The sequence below is a fragment of the Ascaphus truei genome, chromosome 3, assembly GCF_040206685.1.
Source record: "Ascaphus truei isolate aAscTru1 chromosome 3, aAscTru1.hap1, whole genome shotgun sequence".
Classification (NCBI taxonomy): Eukaryota; Metazoa; Chordata; class Amphibia; order Anura; family Ascaphidae; genus Ascaphus; species Ascaphus truei.
In genome coordinates this window covers 318,865,034-318,882,915 of record NC_134485.1, presented here as the reverse complement: position 1 = coordinate 318,882,915, position 17,882 = coordinate 318,865,034, and the positions used below count along the sequence as shown (strand labels likewise).

General features: G+C 40.8%; 1 protein-coding gene across 4 annotated transcripts in view; it reads right to left on the bottom strand.

Moving 5' to 3' along the window:
• Nucleotides 1–17,882, bottom strand: part of LRCH1 (leucine rich repeats and calponin homology domain containing 1) — a 238,537-nt gene that overhangs the window by 81,292 nt on the left and 139,363 nt on the right. For all 4 annotated transcript variants that reach the window (XM_075591142.1, XM_075591145.1, XM_075591144.1 and 1 more), the window contains exon 7: nt 1,354–1,438. In XM_075591142.1, the coding sequence (XP_075447257.1) occupies nt 1,354–1,438 (85 nt within the window). The remainder of the gene's footprint in view (nt 1–1,353; nt 1,439–17,882) is intronic.

Genomic DNA, 17,882 nt, shown 5'->3' with positions numbered 1-17,882 from the left:
CTGTTTCAGAATCTATGGGCTGTATGACTATTGCAGAAGATCAGCTCCAGATTTATTACAGAAAATAAAGCAGATTGTGAGCACTTAAACGTTATTTTGTTGATAATTCTGCTTTTGAACTAGTATTTTTCCCACAGATTTGCAGCTCTGACACTAATAATCCCTAATATTGCTTAATAACCCCTAATGGGTTTCGGCTACTTTTAGAAGTAATGGAGCTAATATGCGCTATAGTCTTTGATGTGTCAAAACAACACTGTGTAGAATAGACAACATCTGGAACAACACAAACAGTGAAATATATGCTAGATATTCTTTTATCTAAATATATGCATGTACCGTATCACAGTCTGCCAAACTGGGGCAAAATGCTGCAAAAACAGCTCACATTCTATTGACAGCAATTGTAATATTTTCTCTGGTAAACCTTGTGCTGCTTTTTGTCGCAATTATGTAGCAAGATTTGAATGCAGAATATACCACACAGTATGTTATGAGACTTAGCACAGGGTTCAAAAAAGTGCACTCTCCCAGTGGCCAAGTGCATGTATTCCACCTGCGTGGTGTGAATCGTGGGCTCCGTGCTCACTGCTGCTTTCTTTTTTTCTGACTGCGCTTTAATTTATTAATAATAATAATAATAATGTTTCCTTATCTTGCACTGGTAATGCCTTGACATACATTTTTGGGGCAAATTTAGGAGGTCTTTTATTAAAGTCGGTACTGCGTTAACGCACGTGATCCGGCGTTAACGCCCATTGACTTAAATAGGCGTTAACCCTGATCAGATGCAGGTGCATTAACCCATAACAGACCTTAATGAATCGCCCCCATCGTGAGTGTTACCATCAACTCTCATTTGTGGTGTTTAAGGCATAGGGAGAAATTGTGACTTGCCCAAGGTCACGAGGCGAGCACAGCTTCTGCGCTTCACTTGTAACACAAGAAGCCGCACTGAGAATGTAAGGACCATGTGATGTCAGTAAAGTGATCCACAGCGCCAATCTAGTGTCCTTTGATTCCCCATGTGGCTGCCTACAGTGAAGAAGGAGAGAGCAATGGGGAGACATGTGGCCCCATGGAACCATGTTATCTGCCTTGTGCCTACAAGTAACGAGAGGAGCTATCTGTGGTGGAGATGATGAGGGGAGATTAGTGCACAATGGGGGAGGATATGGAAACATATTGTGAGTTTTGGAAGAAATAATAAAAAATAAAAAACAGGCAAGTAAATATTATATTCCGAGCTTGTGGAAGGCACGTGCAGTTTTCCGGCTCTGGCTTTGCCAGATCAATAATGAACACTGAATAGAAATCACAACTAAGACAATAACATAGACAATATCAGGTTACCTCTATGGCTGACAACCGCTTCTCGCCACTGTCACTGCCAACACCTGAGTCTGAATCCTTTTTTGTTGGGAATATGTCTTCAATGCTATATGTGCCCCAAATGAAAACATTTGATTGTTAGTATTCCAGTACCTTCAAATAAAATATAAGTAGATTTTTAAAGTACTGTATAACCATTGTGTAGTTGCTATCCCCCATCATTTTGAAGCAGTGAATTATCCCAGCCATACGAGCATTCCCTACGCTTGTTCCATACGGTGAGAAACGTTTAGCACATAGTTAACATATTTAACATAGTTAACGTATTTTTAACAGAGGCTCTGCCCTTTACAATGCCCGTCTGATCTGCATGTATTAATTTAGGTAGGATTGTAGCAAGTCTATTGGCCAATATTTTTGATAGGTTCATTCATCCTGGTTCAAAAGAGAGATGTGGCTATAGGGTTCTGGGTTCAAGGGGTCTCTACCTTCTTTATGAATTATTCTTACAACGGCAGTTTTACCCGTCTCTTTATATTCTTCATCTAGAATTTCTTTAAACACTTCTTTTAGGGGGGCCCCAATTTCATCAATAAATTCTAATAGAATTTTCTATCTCTTCAATCGTTATAGGAGCATTTGATATCTACTGCTCTTCTCTAACTTAGGGAGCTTAATTTTTCCCAGAAACCCACACTGTGCCTCTTTGTCTATATTGCTTTTACTATATACATTTTGGTAGAAATGTTGAAAAACCTTATTTATCTCTCTAGGATTAGTGGTGATATCTCCCGATTTTTCCCTTATTCTCAGAATATGATTTGACTTCATAGGTTTTCTAGCCATATTGCCCAACAGTTTCCCTGCTTTATTTCCACGCTTGTAAAAGTTTAGATCTCTAAACTGCATTTTCTTTTGTTCTTTTCTATGCAGCCAAACGTCGCACATATCCTTGGCTCTCATATAACCATCTCTGTTATCTGTAGTGGGATTTAGCTTAAAAGCACAGAATCTATTATTTAACTCTTTGTTCGCCTTAGTTGAGCTACAAATCAATCTCCTTCCTTCTCTTATTTATATATGCAATTATTTTCCCTCTTAAAACTGCCTTCCCAGTCTCCCAAAATAACTTTCCTGCGTTGCAATGAGCCGCATTCGTTTCCTTAAAATAAACCAATTTTTTTGAAGAAATGCTTTCAATTCTTCGTTATTATACAAGTAAGAAGGAAATCTCCATATTCTATCTCCATGTGCTCTTTGTCCCATATTAACCTCCACCCATACTGGGGCATGATCCGAGATGATTATATCTTCTATTTTAGTATCTGTGACCTTCCCTATTACCTGACAATTGGCAAAAATATAATCTATTCTGGAGAATTAATTATGTGGGTATGAGAAAAAAGTGTATTCTCTTTCCAAAGGGTTAAACATTCGCCAGCAGTCTTCCGGACCCAAAATATCCTTAAACCCCTGTGCACCTTTTTGCGCCAACTTTAACCTTGATTTACCTTGAATCTGAACTGATCAATAAATGGATCCATTACCCAATTAATATCCCACCCTACTATCAAATTACTGTCTTTTCCAGCGAGTATAGAATCAGTCACAGTTTGAACAAAATTTTGATTCATTTGGGCCATAAACATTTATATTTTTAATTCCTCATTATATATTCTGACAAGGCATTGTACCACTCTCCCCTCCACATCACCTCCAATGGAGAGAACTTCGTAAGGCAAAGATTTGTTTATTAAGATGGATACTCGTCCTTTTTTCCCTACTGCTGGGGACTATATACATTTACCCACCCTGTCTCTCCTACGTTTTTCACTTTCTGTCGCATCTAGAGGAGTTTTCTGGATTAATGCAACTTCGGCTTTAAGACGCTTAAGGTGCTACAGAATTTAATTTTAATAGGGGAATTGATTCCTTTAACATTCCATGAAATTATTATCATAGGGAACTTACACTCTCAAAGGATATACCCAGTGGAGCTATTCATCATCATTCTTAGCACAGTGGAGAGACCGTGTGGATGAACAGCCAAGTGTGGCATGTAAAATACATAACAAAAAAACACAAAACTAACCCAAAAAACAACAGTTTTACTTTCCCTTCAGCTCCCCCCAGCCCGCCTTCTACTTACTGAACAATACTGTTTGTTGCACTGGTCTAATCTAATTCTAACACCTGAGCTTCTAACACGTTAAACTATTTATAATTATATAATAGCAACTTGCTATATTTGCAATCATTTCTTGCAAAATTAACCCTACAAATATTGAACATACATATCTGTACGGTTAAAATCTACATAGAGTCTCAAACTATATAGGAGCAGTTGGAGAAATCAGCCTCCATATATACTCCTTATAACAAAAAGACCCATAATTAAGTCTTGATACTTAAACCAGGTATCTTCTGCTGCAATCAGCTCTGCGTTGTATCCTCGCTGCGACCTCTTTCTCCGGTTGGCGAATGACGATCCTGCGCTCGCCTCTGATTACGGTCCACTCGCCTGTCCTCAATATCTTTGTTGTGCGCACGTGTACTTTTCAGCTTCTGTGGCCTCAGTGAAGATTTTTACGCCATTCGCCGTAAAAAGTCACAGAGTGGCTGGAAACCCCAAAGTAAATCTCTTGTTTTGTTGAAACAAAGAGCTACAACGTTTTCCAAACTCTCTCCTTTTGTTAGAGACGGCCCCGAATAGTCCTGGAAAATTAATATCTTGGATCCCTCATCTGCAATTCCTCCTGAATCCTTGTAAGCTCGCAGAAGTCTGTTTTTTTTTTACTAAAGTCCAACAATTTAGCCATCACTGCTCTTGGTCTTTCTCCTTGATATTTTGCTGGACCCTGCCTATGGGCACGTTCTACTTTGATTGTAGCCAGATCCAAAGGTAACCCCAAAATCTCCAGGATCCATCTTGAGCAGAAATCCATAAGTTGCTATGGTTTTACAGACTCCGGTATCCCAATAATTCTTATTTTGCTCCTCCTGGATCTATTTTCAAGATCATTTACCTTTTCCTCCAAGGCTTGATTTTTCTTTTTTTAGTTCCTGGACTTCTGACTGAGTTTCTCCCAGTTTATCTTGCAAATCTCCCACTTTTGCAAGGAGAGTTCCTCTTTAAAATCTTCAAGGGACTTTTGCAGGGAGTCAAACCTTTTATTTACTGCAGGTATTAACTCATTTGCAAGCGTTTTAGCCATAGTAGCATATTCAGTCTGTCTCTTTAAGGGCTGTATCCTGTTGCTGTTCCTCTATCTCTCCCTGCTGCCTTGTAAGGCCGAGCTCATGGTGCCTTCTTCGGCCGCGCTCTTCTGTGCACGCCTCCGCCGCTCACTCCTGCAGCCCCAGCAATCTGTGTGCTAGCTGTAGGAGTTGGGTCGCGACCCAATTGTGGGTGTGGCAGGGGGCGTGGTGAACGAATCGCAGAGCTTGTTCGTCGTTATTGGCTGAACCAGCTCACGTGACGCGACTGCAGCCCGAAATTTCCATTTCGGTTGTGGCGGCAAAGTGTCGCAGCGTCAACGCTGTACTTTGCCGCCAGGAGTAGTTTCTAGATTGTACACGTTAATACACTAAACATCAAAGAGTGCCCAACGTGCGCGCGCACGTCGTGAACCAGGCACCGTGAGCTCAGCCTAACTCTTCATACAGGGGCCATTTTAGGAGATTCTGTTTTCTTGTCACTTTTTCTCAGCTCTCTTCTGCTTAGCTGTCCCAGCGAATTTGCTTCCCAGATAGATGGCCACGGTGCTCCAGGGTTTGCACTGTGGATCACTGTGTTTTTTTTTATTTTTTATTGATTTTTTTTTCCCCCAGCGTGATTTTGCTTTGCAGAGCGAGGCTCACTGGAGTTTAGCAACCTGTGTCTATCCTCACTGGCATTTTTAATGATAAAAGCCCAGTCTCATAATAATTATACTAATCTAGTCTTGTATTGACTTTTTTCTCCTTAAGATCTAAACAGCGGCAGCTACTTAGCACAAGGCACACAGCATTATCAACATGCGGGCCGCAGAGGGAAACACATACTTGCTAGACTGTGGTCAGTAAAGAAATGTAGAAAGCTTGTTAAATGATTTAAGTAAAGATGATGTTCTGCGGAAACATTGTTAAGCAATGGTATTGACGTTACACGAATAAACGGGCCAAGAATCTCTTTTCTGAGGAATATAACTGGCTGGAAAAGTGTTTTTAAGCAAGAAGGCAAGAAAACTCTCCATTCACATGTAGCCTGGAGCTCCCGTGGCTCCTGGAGACCCCCCTCCTCTTCTGCAGCGCGGTCGCGGGTGCCGACGGACCCGACGGCTGCTTCCAAGGGTGGGGGCCGGAGCAGGGAGCAGCGCGTCTTCCCCTGCATGCGGCCGGTTGCCGTGGACGCGATCGGGCCATTGCTAAGGCCACGGTCGCGTCGCTAGGGTCCCGGCGGCTAGCGAAGAGGGCGCCGCCATTGAAGAGAGACTTGCGCATGCGCAGTGATCGCGCAGGCAAGGCCCCAGAGCTAGGGAGAAGTCGCGCGAGAGTAGGGAAGGTAGTGAGAGAGTCACGCAGCCCCCTATAGCTTGCGCAGGCGCAGGGCAGTGGATAGAAAGCCCGCGAAGCCCTAGCCTACCAGGGAAGGCTCTGAGCAGGGACTACGAGTCCCATGAGCCTCTGCGTGCCCCACGTGATGCCAGGGAGCCAATAGGGCTTAAGATGTCCCTGCAGATTTGATAAATTTTCGCGCGAATGCACCACGTTAGTCAGTTGGAGCCAGGGAGCTGTGAGGGAAGGAAGGGTGCGGGGAGCGAGTGCAGCTCCTGCACCCAGATAGGTACCCACATCCCAGATAGGCCCCAACTCCCCACCAGATTAGTGGGTAATTGAATAGGGACGGCCCAAGATAGGGACGCTGCCCTTAGTGTAAGTGTGCTGTCTGGTCAGGGTCACGGCTGTCAGTGCCGTTAGGTCTGACAGGCAGACACAGTGTTGTGTAGCACGTTGGCTGCACGCATCCAGTAGGTCACAGCTTGTTGCTGCAGGCGCTGGGACCAGTTAAGTAATAGTCAGGATTGGGAAGAGTTAGGGGAGTGGGGCAGGTTATTAACCCCTGTAGGCCCCTAGGAGTTCCCCTCTAAGACATCAAGGTTGCTGTGCTGTAGGGACGGCCTATAGTGCAGTATTGTCCATGTAGCTATAGGAGTCAGTTAGGGACTCAGCGGGGGCTGCCTCCATGCATTGAGGTGGGCGCAGTTCATCGTTGCGGCGGCAGCAGTCCTCTGGGTGGGATCGTCCTGGAGGTGGTTCCGGTGTTCTTCGGTCGCCGGATCCTTTGTGAAGCCAGTTGGAGATCCGAGCACGGGAATGCTCGGGCAGGTACTATTAAGTCAACAAGTGCACCAACGGGCCCTTAGTTTAATAGGGACTGCGCAGTCACCCACGTTCTCTCCAAGAGTACGGGACATTGGGTGGGGATTCTCGGGACACTGGGTGGGATCACCTGGTGTTGGAGAAGTGTCCTGCGCGACGCAGTAAGTGTCTCCTCTAGAGAGGGACGCAGGTTATTATGATATTGCCGATGATATGTTGTCTTGCCTGTTAGTAAATGTGATAACGTGATTGGTGAAAAAAACTGGCGCTAATTAAGTGCTAGTGATCACTTAAATTATAGTGAATATATATAACTCATAAATAGTGATATCAAAGAAAATCGTGACTCAAATAGTGCAAAGGTGAAAGTATAATATAAGTTGCAACCCCCTGCTCAGACCCTCTGGAAGGGACTGTCTTGACTGGTCCCAGAAGATCAAACGATATTTTCTCAACCCAGGGGGAGCATGTGGGAGAAAACACAACAAAAAAACACACTAAGTGCAGACTGGAATGTACAGGTGTGAGATGATTGTGATGCTTGGCCTCTAAGTGCTGCCTACTCACAGGATGTAGGTAGGATGTGTATAGTGGCGTGATCAGTAGAATCTGGTGGGTCCCTCTGAGTAAACACAGGAGGTGGCTGGAACTGGGGTATCATTAGCAGGTGTACATGGAAAGATAAAAACAGACCTCCATGGTGCAGATCAATGGTATACAAAAAACTTTATGAAAGGATATAAAATGTGCACTCACAATATTTAAAAGCAAAATAAGCGTTTTTCACTATATAAGTGATGGGAGGGTAGGAATGGTTGCCTCAGCTCACCGCACCGCCGATATCCTGGATAGTTCTCCTCCGCAGGCTCCCTGCTACACCCAGGCAGTGTGGGGATCTCCAGCTGCGGTCTCTCCGGTGCGTCGCGTCACTTCCGGTCTGCACGATCAGCTCCGTCGCGTCACTTCCGGTTCGGCGGTTGATTGGCAGTTCGCGGGCACCAATCCTCTCACCTCCTGGGCGGGTCCACTCTACGCGTTTCGCCAATGGAATGGCTGGCTTCGTCAGGAGTATGGACCCCCCCCTTCCAGTGTTGCTTTATATACCCTATACAATTGCTAGTTTAATTAACCTCTGCAGTACTGGTATGAAGTCTATAGACATGGTTAGATGTATTCACAAATTCATGCTAAAAAACGGGGTCAGAGTGGGGAGATTTGAAATACCTCTCCAGTCAATTGATAATCCTTTTGATTAATTAATAAGTAAATTTAGGCTGTAGGTAGTGGGGGGAGAAAAACGAATAAACAAAAAGTGGCAAAAATGTATCGGCTAAAAAATAAGCTTAATAAAAGATCTATAAATAATCTATAAAAATACTATAAAAATACTATAAAAATACAATTCGTTATAATAAAGTTCAGTAAAGTAGGTAAATTGAGTAATGAGGATGTGAATACATCCCTAAAAACATGTTCCAGCATGGTTCTTAGTTAAAGGGACAGTGCAGTAGCAGCATGTACATCACTAAAATTCATGTTAGGTACTATTAGTTTTTATATAATATTTCCAAAAAGACTTTAATCTATTCTGAACTAGACCTTATGGACAGACACCTCTTACATGACACTCAAAAAGGAATATATAATATACTAACAAAGTCTAAACCTATAAACGACGCATATGGAAACGGAGGTTCCTGATTAACCTATGGAGGGCGGAGATGAATAGAGAGGAAAGGAATCCATATTAGAATACATGTGACAATCACAAATGCTATAATAACGTATACGATTATGGCAGTGTAAACAATGACAATATAAGGAAAGAGACAGTCCTTAAAAGCATATAAAAAAAAATATATATATAAAAAACATATAAAACCACTAGAATTAATGCAAGGATTTTATTTTAGAGAGGCTTTTTATTTCAGGAAGGGGGCCACATCTATCTCCATGTTTAATCCTCTGGGATGGAGTGATCTCAATTTGTGTATCCAAAAGGACTCTCTTTTGATAAGCTCTGTATTCCTATCTCCTCCACGCCAGTGTTGTTTAACGAATTCTATTGGCATGTACGTTAGTCCCTTGGGATCCCCCTGATGTTTTTCTGAGAAATGATTAGGAACACTATGAGTGACTAACTGCCTGTTAATGCTGCTAAGGTGTTCTAGTACCCTTGTTCTGACTGGTCTTTCTGTTTTCCCCACGTACTGCAACCCGCATGGGCACTCCAGGACATAGATTACGTGGTCTGTCCTGCATGTCAAACATGATTCTATCTGGAAAACTTCTTTTGTCACATTTGAACAGAACTCGTTTCTTTTATCTGATTTGAATTCGCATGCCCTGCATTTGTTGCAGCCAAAAAAACCTTTTCCCGTTTGAAGCCAGCTATCAGGATTTGTGTCACTTTTTTTCTTCAATGCACTTGGGGCCAATCTGTTTTTGAGGTTGTTTGCCTTTCTGAAGATAATGTTCGGTTTCTCAGGAATGGCCTCACCCAGAATCGGGTCATTTCTGAGAATATCCCAGTGCTTGTTAATAATGTTCCTTATGACTTTCGCTTCCCCACTATAATTTGTGAGGAAAGCAAAGTCAAATTTCTCATTTCTCCCTTTTTTCTTTTCTTTAGGTCTAAGTAGATCCTCGCGATTAATACCCTCCACTCTCCTTATATCGTTGTCCAGCTTCTCTTCCCTATATTCCTTCTCCATAAATCTTTTTTTGAGATACTCTGCCTGTTCACGATACGTGGTATTGTCACTGCAGTTCCTTTTTAGCCTAGTAAACTGTCCAGGGGGTACACCATCCATCCACCTGGGCAGGTGACAACTTGATCTTAATATATAGTTGTTTTTGTCAGTTTCTTTAAAATAGGTTTTTGTTTTAATCCTATTCTCATCAATAAAGATAACAAGGTCTAAAAAATTTACACTTGTTTGGCTAGAACTGCTCGTGAATTTTAGATTATTCTCATTCACATCTAGAGATGCCAGAAACCCTTCCAAGGATTCCTGACCCCCCCTCCATATCAGGAACACATCATCGATGAAACGGCGCCAGAGGACAAGATTCTCCCCCAGAATGCCCCCCGGCCAGATCTTATCATCCTCCCAAACGGCCATAAATAGGTTCGCATAACTGGGGGCGAATCTTGTCCCCATCGCCGTTCCACATTTTTGGAGATAGTATTCTTCTCCGTACCAAAAGAAATTATGATTTAAAATAAATCTAATGCTGTCTATAATAAAACCAATCTGAGTCTCAGTGAGGTCCTTGTCCCTAGATAGTACCTGTTTGATCGCTCTACACCCTTTTTCATGTTCTATTACTGTGTAGAGCGATGTTACATCGCAGGTGGACATAATAAAATGTTCTTCCCATCTTACTTTATTTAAGGTATTAATGATGTCTGTTGTGTCCTTCAGGTATGCCTTCTGCTGCACTACATATTTCTGAAGGAATGTATCTATGTACAGTGACAGATTAGCCGTAAGCGAGTCAATCCCCGAGACTATAGGTCTGCCTGGGGGATTGACTACACTTTTGTGGACCTTAGGTAGATGGTAAAAGATAGGTAATCTAGATCTGTCACTGTACATAAACTGATACTCATTATCGTTCAATACATTTAATTCCTTCCCCTCATCTAAGAAGTTTTTCAACTCCTCCGTAAATTTTCTCATTGGGTTTGATTTTAATTTCTCATACGTTTTTGTATCTCCTAAAAGTCTGAGGCACTCCCTGTCATATGCCTCTCTGTCTAATAGCACTATTCCCCCTCCTTTGTCTGCATTTTTTATGACCAGGTTATCATTATCAGTGAGGTCTTTAAGGGCTGTTTTTTCTTCTTTTGAAAGATTATTGCGCATTTTCCCTTGATTTGCAGCTAGGTCTTCAAAATCTTTATTAATCATTTTAAAAAAGACCTCTAGATGGTCACCTTTGGCATAGTGGGGATAGAAGGTTGATCTCGGTTTCAAATTCGTATGGATAATATTCCTCTCTTCTAAAACCACTGGTGGAATAGTTGGTTCGGGCTTCCTCGCTCCCTCTCTACCTAGGAAGTACCTCTTTACGGTCATTTTACGGAGGAATTTATTTGCATCTATGAATAGGTCGAATGAGCTATGACCTCTCATAGGTGCAAAACTCAAACCTTTTGATAATACACTGTGCTGAGCTTTATTAAGTGTTACCGAACTTAGATTAAAAATGTTTGTCTCCCTCACTTGTTGCTCCTTTTGTATCCTCTTTCTTCTCCCTCTCTTTCCTCTGAATCTCTGCTTCTTTTTGAATCTTTCCTTGTTTTTGGACAGGGTTGCGTCCCCTTGTCCCACAAAGTGGAAGGTCCCTCTCCTAAAAAATCTTTCTCCCTATTGTGATTTTTGGGGCTTACATCCCTCTCTTTATCCCTTCTATCAAAAGAGTTCACTCTTCTCTCCGTCTCAACTGGAGATTTATTTGCTTTAGATGCTCTTTCTTTTTCTCTTTGATCTCTTTTTTCTTTATTTATAGGGGTATAATTGGACCTTCCTCTTTCTTGAGATTCATGCCTCGATCTGGACTGGTCTCTATATGACTTTGTATTTGTTTTCTCCCCTTCTATTTTAGTTTTATCTCCCATATATTTAGATCTTTCTTTACTTTCATGATGGTTTTTCTTAGAGAATTGTTTTTTATGGGAACCCTGGTGTTCACCTACATCTCTGCTCTTTCCTCGTCCCCATGTTCTCTTATTTGTCCTATTTTTCTTCCATGTACGTTGCTCCCCTTTATTATAGTCTTCTTCATCTCGTATAAATTTACGCATTTTTGTTGTTTCTACCTCCTTTTCCAAAGTGTTTAATTTCTTTTGAAGTGCTGTGTCTTTTTCAATAAACTCTGGTGTATTAATAAGTGGTGTAAGAATATCCTGTATGGCATCTATTTCCTCCCCTAATATCTTTAGGTGTGCTTTTTGTTGTTTAATAATGAGATCAATTAGTGTCTGAGAACATAAGTCTAGCACCTCATTCCATGTTTTAAGAAACTCATTATCTTCTAAATCAAAGGAGGGAACTATAGGAATCCTTAGACCCCTAGGAATCCTATTGCAATTTTTATATTCTTCTAGGAATACAACATCTAACCATTTTCTAGTATCTTTCACTAGGAGTTTTTCTAGTTTCACAAATTCAACCTCAACAAGGTGTCCCACACTTTCATCTACTATAATTTCGTCCTCTAGTTCTTTGTTAAAATTAACATTCCTTAGTAATCTTTTCGCGAAGACATTCAAACTACTTTTAGCATTCTCCATATTTAGACTAGCAATAAGCAGCCAAAACACCAAAGACAGACAAGTAAATGTGATAACGTGATTGGTGAAAAAAACTGGCGCTAATTAAGTGCTAGTGATCACTTAAATTATAGTGAATATATATAACTCATAAATAGTGATATCAAAGAAAATCGTGACTCAAATAGTGCAAAGGTGAAAGTATAATATAAGTTGCAACCCCCTGCTCAGACCCTCTGGAAGGGACTGTCTTGACTGGTCCCAGAAGATCAAACGATATTTTCTCAACCCAGGGGGAGCATGTGGGAGAAAACACTAGCAGCATTAACAGGCAGTTAGTCACTCATAGTGTTCCTAATCATTTCTCAGAAAAACATCAGGGGGATCCCAAGGGACTAACGTACATGCCAATAGAATTCGTTAAACAACACTGGCGTGGAGGAGATAGGAATACAGAGCTTATCAAAAGAGAGTCCTTTTGGATACACAAATTGAGATCACTCCATCCCAGAGGATTAAACATGTAGATAGATGTGGCCCCCTTCCTGAAATAAAAAGCCTCTCTAAAATAAAATCCTTGCATTAATTCTAGTGGTTTTATATGTTTTTTATATATATATTTTTTTTTATATGCTTTTAAGGACTGTCTCTTTCCTTATATTGTCATTGTTTACACTGCCATAATCGTATACGTTATTATAGCATTTGTGATTGTCACATGTATTCTAATATGGATTCCTTTCCTCTCTATTCATCTCCGCCCTCCATAGGTTAATCAGGAACCTCCGTTTCCATATGCGTCGTTTATAGGTTTAGACTTTGTTAGTATATTATATATTCCTTTTTGAGTGTCATGTAAGAGGTGTCTGTCCATAAGGTCTAGTTCAGAATAGATTAAAGTCTTTTTGGAAATATTATATAAAAACTAATAGTACCTAACATGAATTTTAGTGATGTACATGCTGCTACTGCACTGTCCCTTTAACTAAGAACCATGCTGGAACATGTTTTTAGGGATGTATTCACATCCTCATTACTCAATTTACCTACTTTACTGAACTTTATTATAACGAATTGTATTTTTATAGTATTTTTATAGTATTTTTATAGATTATTTATAGATCTTTTATTAAGCTTATTTTTTAGCCGATACATTTTTGCCACTTTTTGTTTATTCGTTTTTCTCCCCCCACTACCTACAGCCTAAATTTACTTATTAATTAATCAAAAGGATTATCAATTGACTGGAGAGGTATTTCAAATCTCCCCACTCTGACCCCGTTTTTTAGCATGAATTTGTGAATACATCTAACCATGTCTATAGACTTCATACCAGTACTGCAGAGGTTAATTAAACTAGCAATTGTATAGGGTATATAAAGCAACACTGGAAGGGGGGGGTCCATACTCCTGACGAAGCCAGCCATTCCATTGGCGAAACGCGTAGAGTGGACCCGCCCAGGAGGTGAGAGGATTGGTGCCCGCGAACTGCCAATCAACCGCCGAACCGGAAGTGACGCGACGGAGCTGATCGTGCAGACCGGAAGTGACGCGACGCACCGGAGAGACCGCAGCTGGAGATCCCCACACTGCCTGGGTGTAGCAGGGAGCCTGCGGAGGAGAACTATCCAGGATATCGGCGGTGCGGTGAGCTGAGGCAACCATTCCTACCCTCCCATCACTTATATAGTGAAAAACGCTTATTTTGCTTTTAAATATTGTGAGTGCACATTTTATATCCTTTCATAAAGTTTTTTGTATACCATTGATCTGCACCATGGAGGTCTGTTTTTATCTTTCCATGTACACCTGCTAATGATACCCCAGTTCCAGCCACCTCCTGTGTTTACTCAGAGGGACCCACCAGATTCTACTGATCACGCCACTATACACATCCTACCTACATCCTGTGAGTAGGCAGCACTTAGAGGCCAAGCATCACAATCATCTCACACCTGTACATTCCAGTCTGCACTTAGTGTGTTTTTTTGTTGTGTTTTCTCCCACATGCTCCCCCTGGGTTGAGAAAATATCGTTTGATCTTCTGGGACCAGTCAAGACAGTCCCTTCCAGAGGGTCTGAGCAGGGGGTTGCAACTTATATTATACTTTCACCTTTGCACTATTTGAGTCACGATTTTCTTTGATATCACTATTTATGAGTTATATATATTCACTATAATTTAAGTGATCACTAGCACTTAATTAGCGCCAGTTTTTTTCACCAATCACGTTATCACATTTACTTGTCTGTCTTTGGTGTTTTGGCTGCTTATTGCTAGTCTAAATATGGAGAATGCTAAAAGTAGTTTGAATGTCTTCGCGAAAAGATTACTAAGGAATGTTAATTTTAACAAAGAACTAGAGGACGAAATTATAGTAGATGAAAGTGTGGGACACCTTGTTGAGGTTGAATTTGTGAAACTAGAAAAACTCCTAGTGAAAGATACTAGAAAATGGTTAGATGTTGTATTCCTAGAAGAATATAAAAATTGCAATAGGATTCCTAGGGGTCTAAGGATTCCTATAGTTCCCTCCTTTGATTTAGAAGATAATGAGTTTCTTAAAACATGGAATGAGGTGCTAGACTTATGTTCTCAGACACTAATTGATCTCATTATTAAACAACAAAAAGCACACCTAAAGATATTAGGGGAGGAAATAGATGCCATACAGGATATTCTTACACCACTTATTAATACACCAGAGTTTATTGAAAAAGACACAGCACTTCAAAAGAAATTAAACACTTTGGAAAAGGAGGTAGAAACAACAAAAATGCGTAAATTTATACGAGATGAAGAAGACTATAATAAAGGGGAGCAACGTACATGGAAGAAAAATAGGACAAATAAGAGAACATGGGGACGAGGAAAGAGCAGAGATGTAGGTGAACACCAGGGTTCCCATAAAAAACAATTCTCTAAGAAAAACCATCATGAAAGTAAAGAAAGATCTAAATATATGGGAGATAAAACTAAAATAGAAGGGGAGAAAACAAATACAAAGTCATATAGAGACCAGTCCAGATCGAGGCATGAATCTCAAGAAAGAGGAAGGTCCAATTATACCCCTATAAATAAAGAAAAAAGAGATCAAAGAGAAAAAGAAAGAGCATCTAAAGCAAATAAATCTCCAGTTGAGACGGAGAGAAGAGTGAACTCTTTTGATAGAAGGGATAAAGAGAGGGATGTAAGCCCCAAAAATCACAATAGGGAGAAAGATTTTTTAGGAGAGGGACCTTCCACTTTGTGGGACAAGGGGACGCAACCCTGTCCAAAAACAAGGAAAGATTCAAAAAGAAGCAGAGATTCAGAGGAAAGAGAGGGAGAAGAAAGAGGATACAAAAGGAGCAACAAGTGAGGGAGACAAACATTTTTAATCTAAGTTCGGTAACACTTAATAAAGCTCAGCACAGTGTATTATCAAAAGGTTTGAGTTTTGCACCTATGAGAGGTCATAGCTCATTCGACCTATTCATAGATGCAAATAAATTCCTCCGTAAAATGACCGTAAAGAGGTACTTCCTAGGTAGAGAGGGAGCGAGGAAGCCCGAACCAACTATTCCACCAGTGGTTTTAGAAGAGAGGAATATTATCCATACAAATTTGAAACCGAGATCAACCTTCTATCCCCACTATGCCAAAGGTGACCATCTAGAGGTCTTTTTTAAAATGATTAATAAAGATTTTGAAGACCTAGCTGCAAATCAAGGGAAAATGCGCAATAATCTTTCAAAAGAAGAAAAAACAGCCCTTAAAGACCTCACTGATAATGATAACCTGGTCATAAAACCTGCTGACAAAGGAGGGGGAATAGTGCTATTAGACAGAGAGGCATATGACAGGGAGTGCCTCAGACTTTTAGGAGATACAAAAACGTATGAGAAATTAAAATCAAACCCAATGAGAAAATTTACGGAGGAGTTGAAAAACTTCTTAGATGAGGGGAAGGAATTAAATGTATTGAACGATAATGAGTATCAGTTTATGTACAGTGACAGATCTAGATTACCTATCTTTTACCATCTACCTAAGGTCCACAAAAGTGTAGTCAATCCCCCAGGCAGACCTATAGTCTCGGGGATTGACTCGCTTACGGCTAATCTGTCACTGTACATAGATACATTCCTTCAGAAATATGTAGTGCAGCAGAAGGCATACCTGAAGGACACAACAGACATCATTAATACCTTAAATAAAGTAAGATGGGAAGAACATTTTATTATGTCCACCTGCGATGTAACATCGCTCTACACAGTAATAGAACATGAAAAAGGGTGTAGAGCGATCAAACAGGTACTATCTAGGGACAAGGACCTCACTGAGACTCAGATTGGTTTTATTATAGACAGCATTAGATTTATTTTAAATCATAATTTCTTTTGGTACGGAGAAGAATACTATCTCCAAAAATGTGGAACGGCGATGGGGACAAGATTCGCCCCCAGTTATGCGAACCTATTTATGGCCGTTTGGGAGGATGATAAGATCTGGCCGGGGGGCATTCTGGGGGAGAATCTTGTCCTCTGGCGCCGTTTCATCGATGATGTGTTCCTGATATGGAGGGGGGGTCAGGAATCCTTGGAAGGGTTTCTGGCATCTCTAGATGTGAATGAGAATAATCTAAAATTCACGAGCAGTTCTAGCCAAACAAGTGTAAATTTTTTAGACCTTGTTATCTTTATTGATGAGAATAGGATTAAAACAAAAACCTATTTTAAAGAAACTGACAAAAACAACTATATATTAAGATCAAGTTGTCACCTGCCCAGGTGGATGGATGGTGTACCCCCTGGACAGTTTACTAGGCTAAAAAGGAACTGCAGTGACAATACCACGTATCGTGAACAGGCAGAGTATCTCAAAAAAAGATTTATGGAGAAGGAATATAGGGAAGAGAAGCTGGACAACGATATAAGGAGAGTGGAGGGTATTAATCGCGAGGATCTACTTAGACCTAAAGAAAAGAAAAAAGGGAGAAATGAGAAATTTGACTTTGCTTTCCTCACAAATTATAGTGGGGAAGCGAAAGTCATAAGGAACATTATTAACAAGCACTGGGATATTCTCAGAAATGACCCGATTCTGGGTGAGGCCATTCCTGAGAAACCGAACATTATCTTCAGAAAGGCAAACAACCTCAAAAACAGATTGGCCCCAAGTGCATTGAAGAAAAAAAGTGACACAAATCCTGATAGCTGGCTTCAAACGGGAAAAGGTTTTTTTGGCTGCAACAAATGCAGGGCATGCGAATTCAAATCAGATAAAAGAAACGAGTTCTGTTCAAATGTGACAAAAGAAGTTTTCCAGATAGAATCATGTTTGACATGCAGGACAGACCACGTAATCTATGTCCTGGAGTGCCCATGCGGGTTGCAGTACGTGGGGAAAACAGAAAGACCAGTCAGAACAAGGGTACTAGAACACCTTAGCAGCATTAACAGGCAGTTAGTCACTCATAGTGTTCCTAATCATTTCTCAGAAAAACATCAGGGGGATCCCAAGGGACTAACGTACATGCCAATAGAATTCGTTAAACAACACTGGCGTGGAGGAGATAGGAATACAGAGCTTATCAAAAGAGAGTCCTTTTGGATACACAAATTGAGATCACTCCATCCCAGAGGATTAAACATGGAGATAGATGTGGCCCCCTTCCTGAAATAAAAAGCCTCTCTAAAATAAAATCCTTGCATTAATTCTAGTGGTTTTATATGTTTTTTATATATATATTTTTTTTTATATGCTTTTAAGGACTGTCTCTTTCCTTATATTGTCATTGTTTACACTGCCATAATCGTATACGTTATTATAGCATTTGTGATTGTCACATGTATTCTAATATGGATTCCTTTCCTCTCTATTCATCTCCGCCCTCCATAGGTTAATCAGGAACCTCCGTTTCCA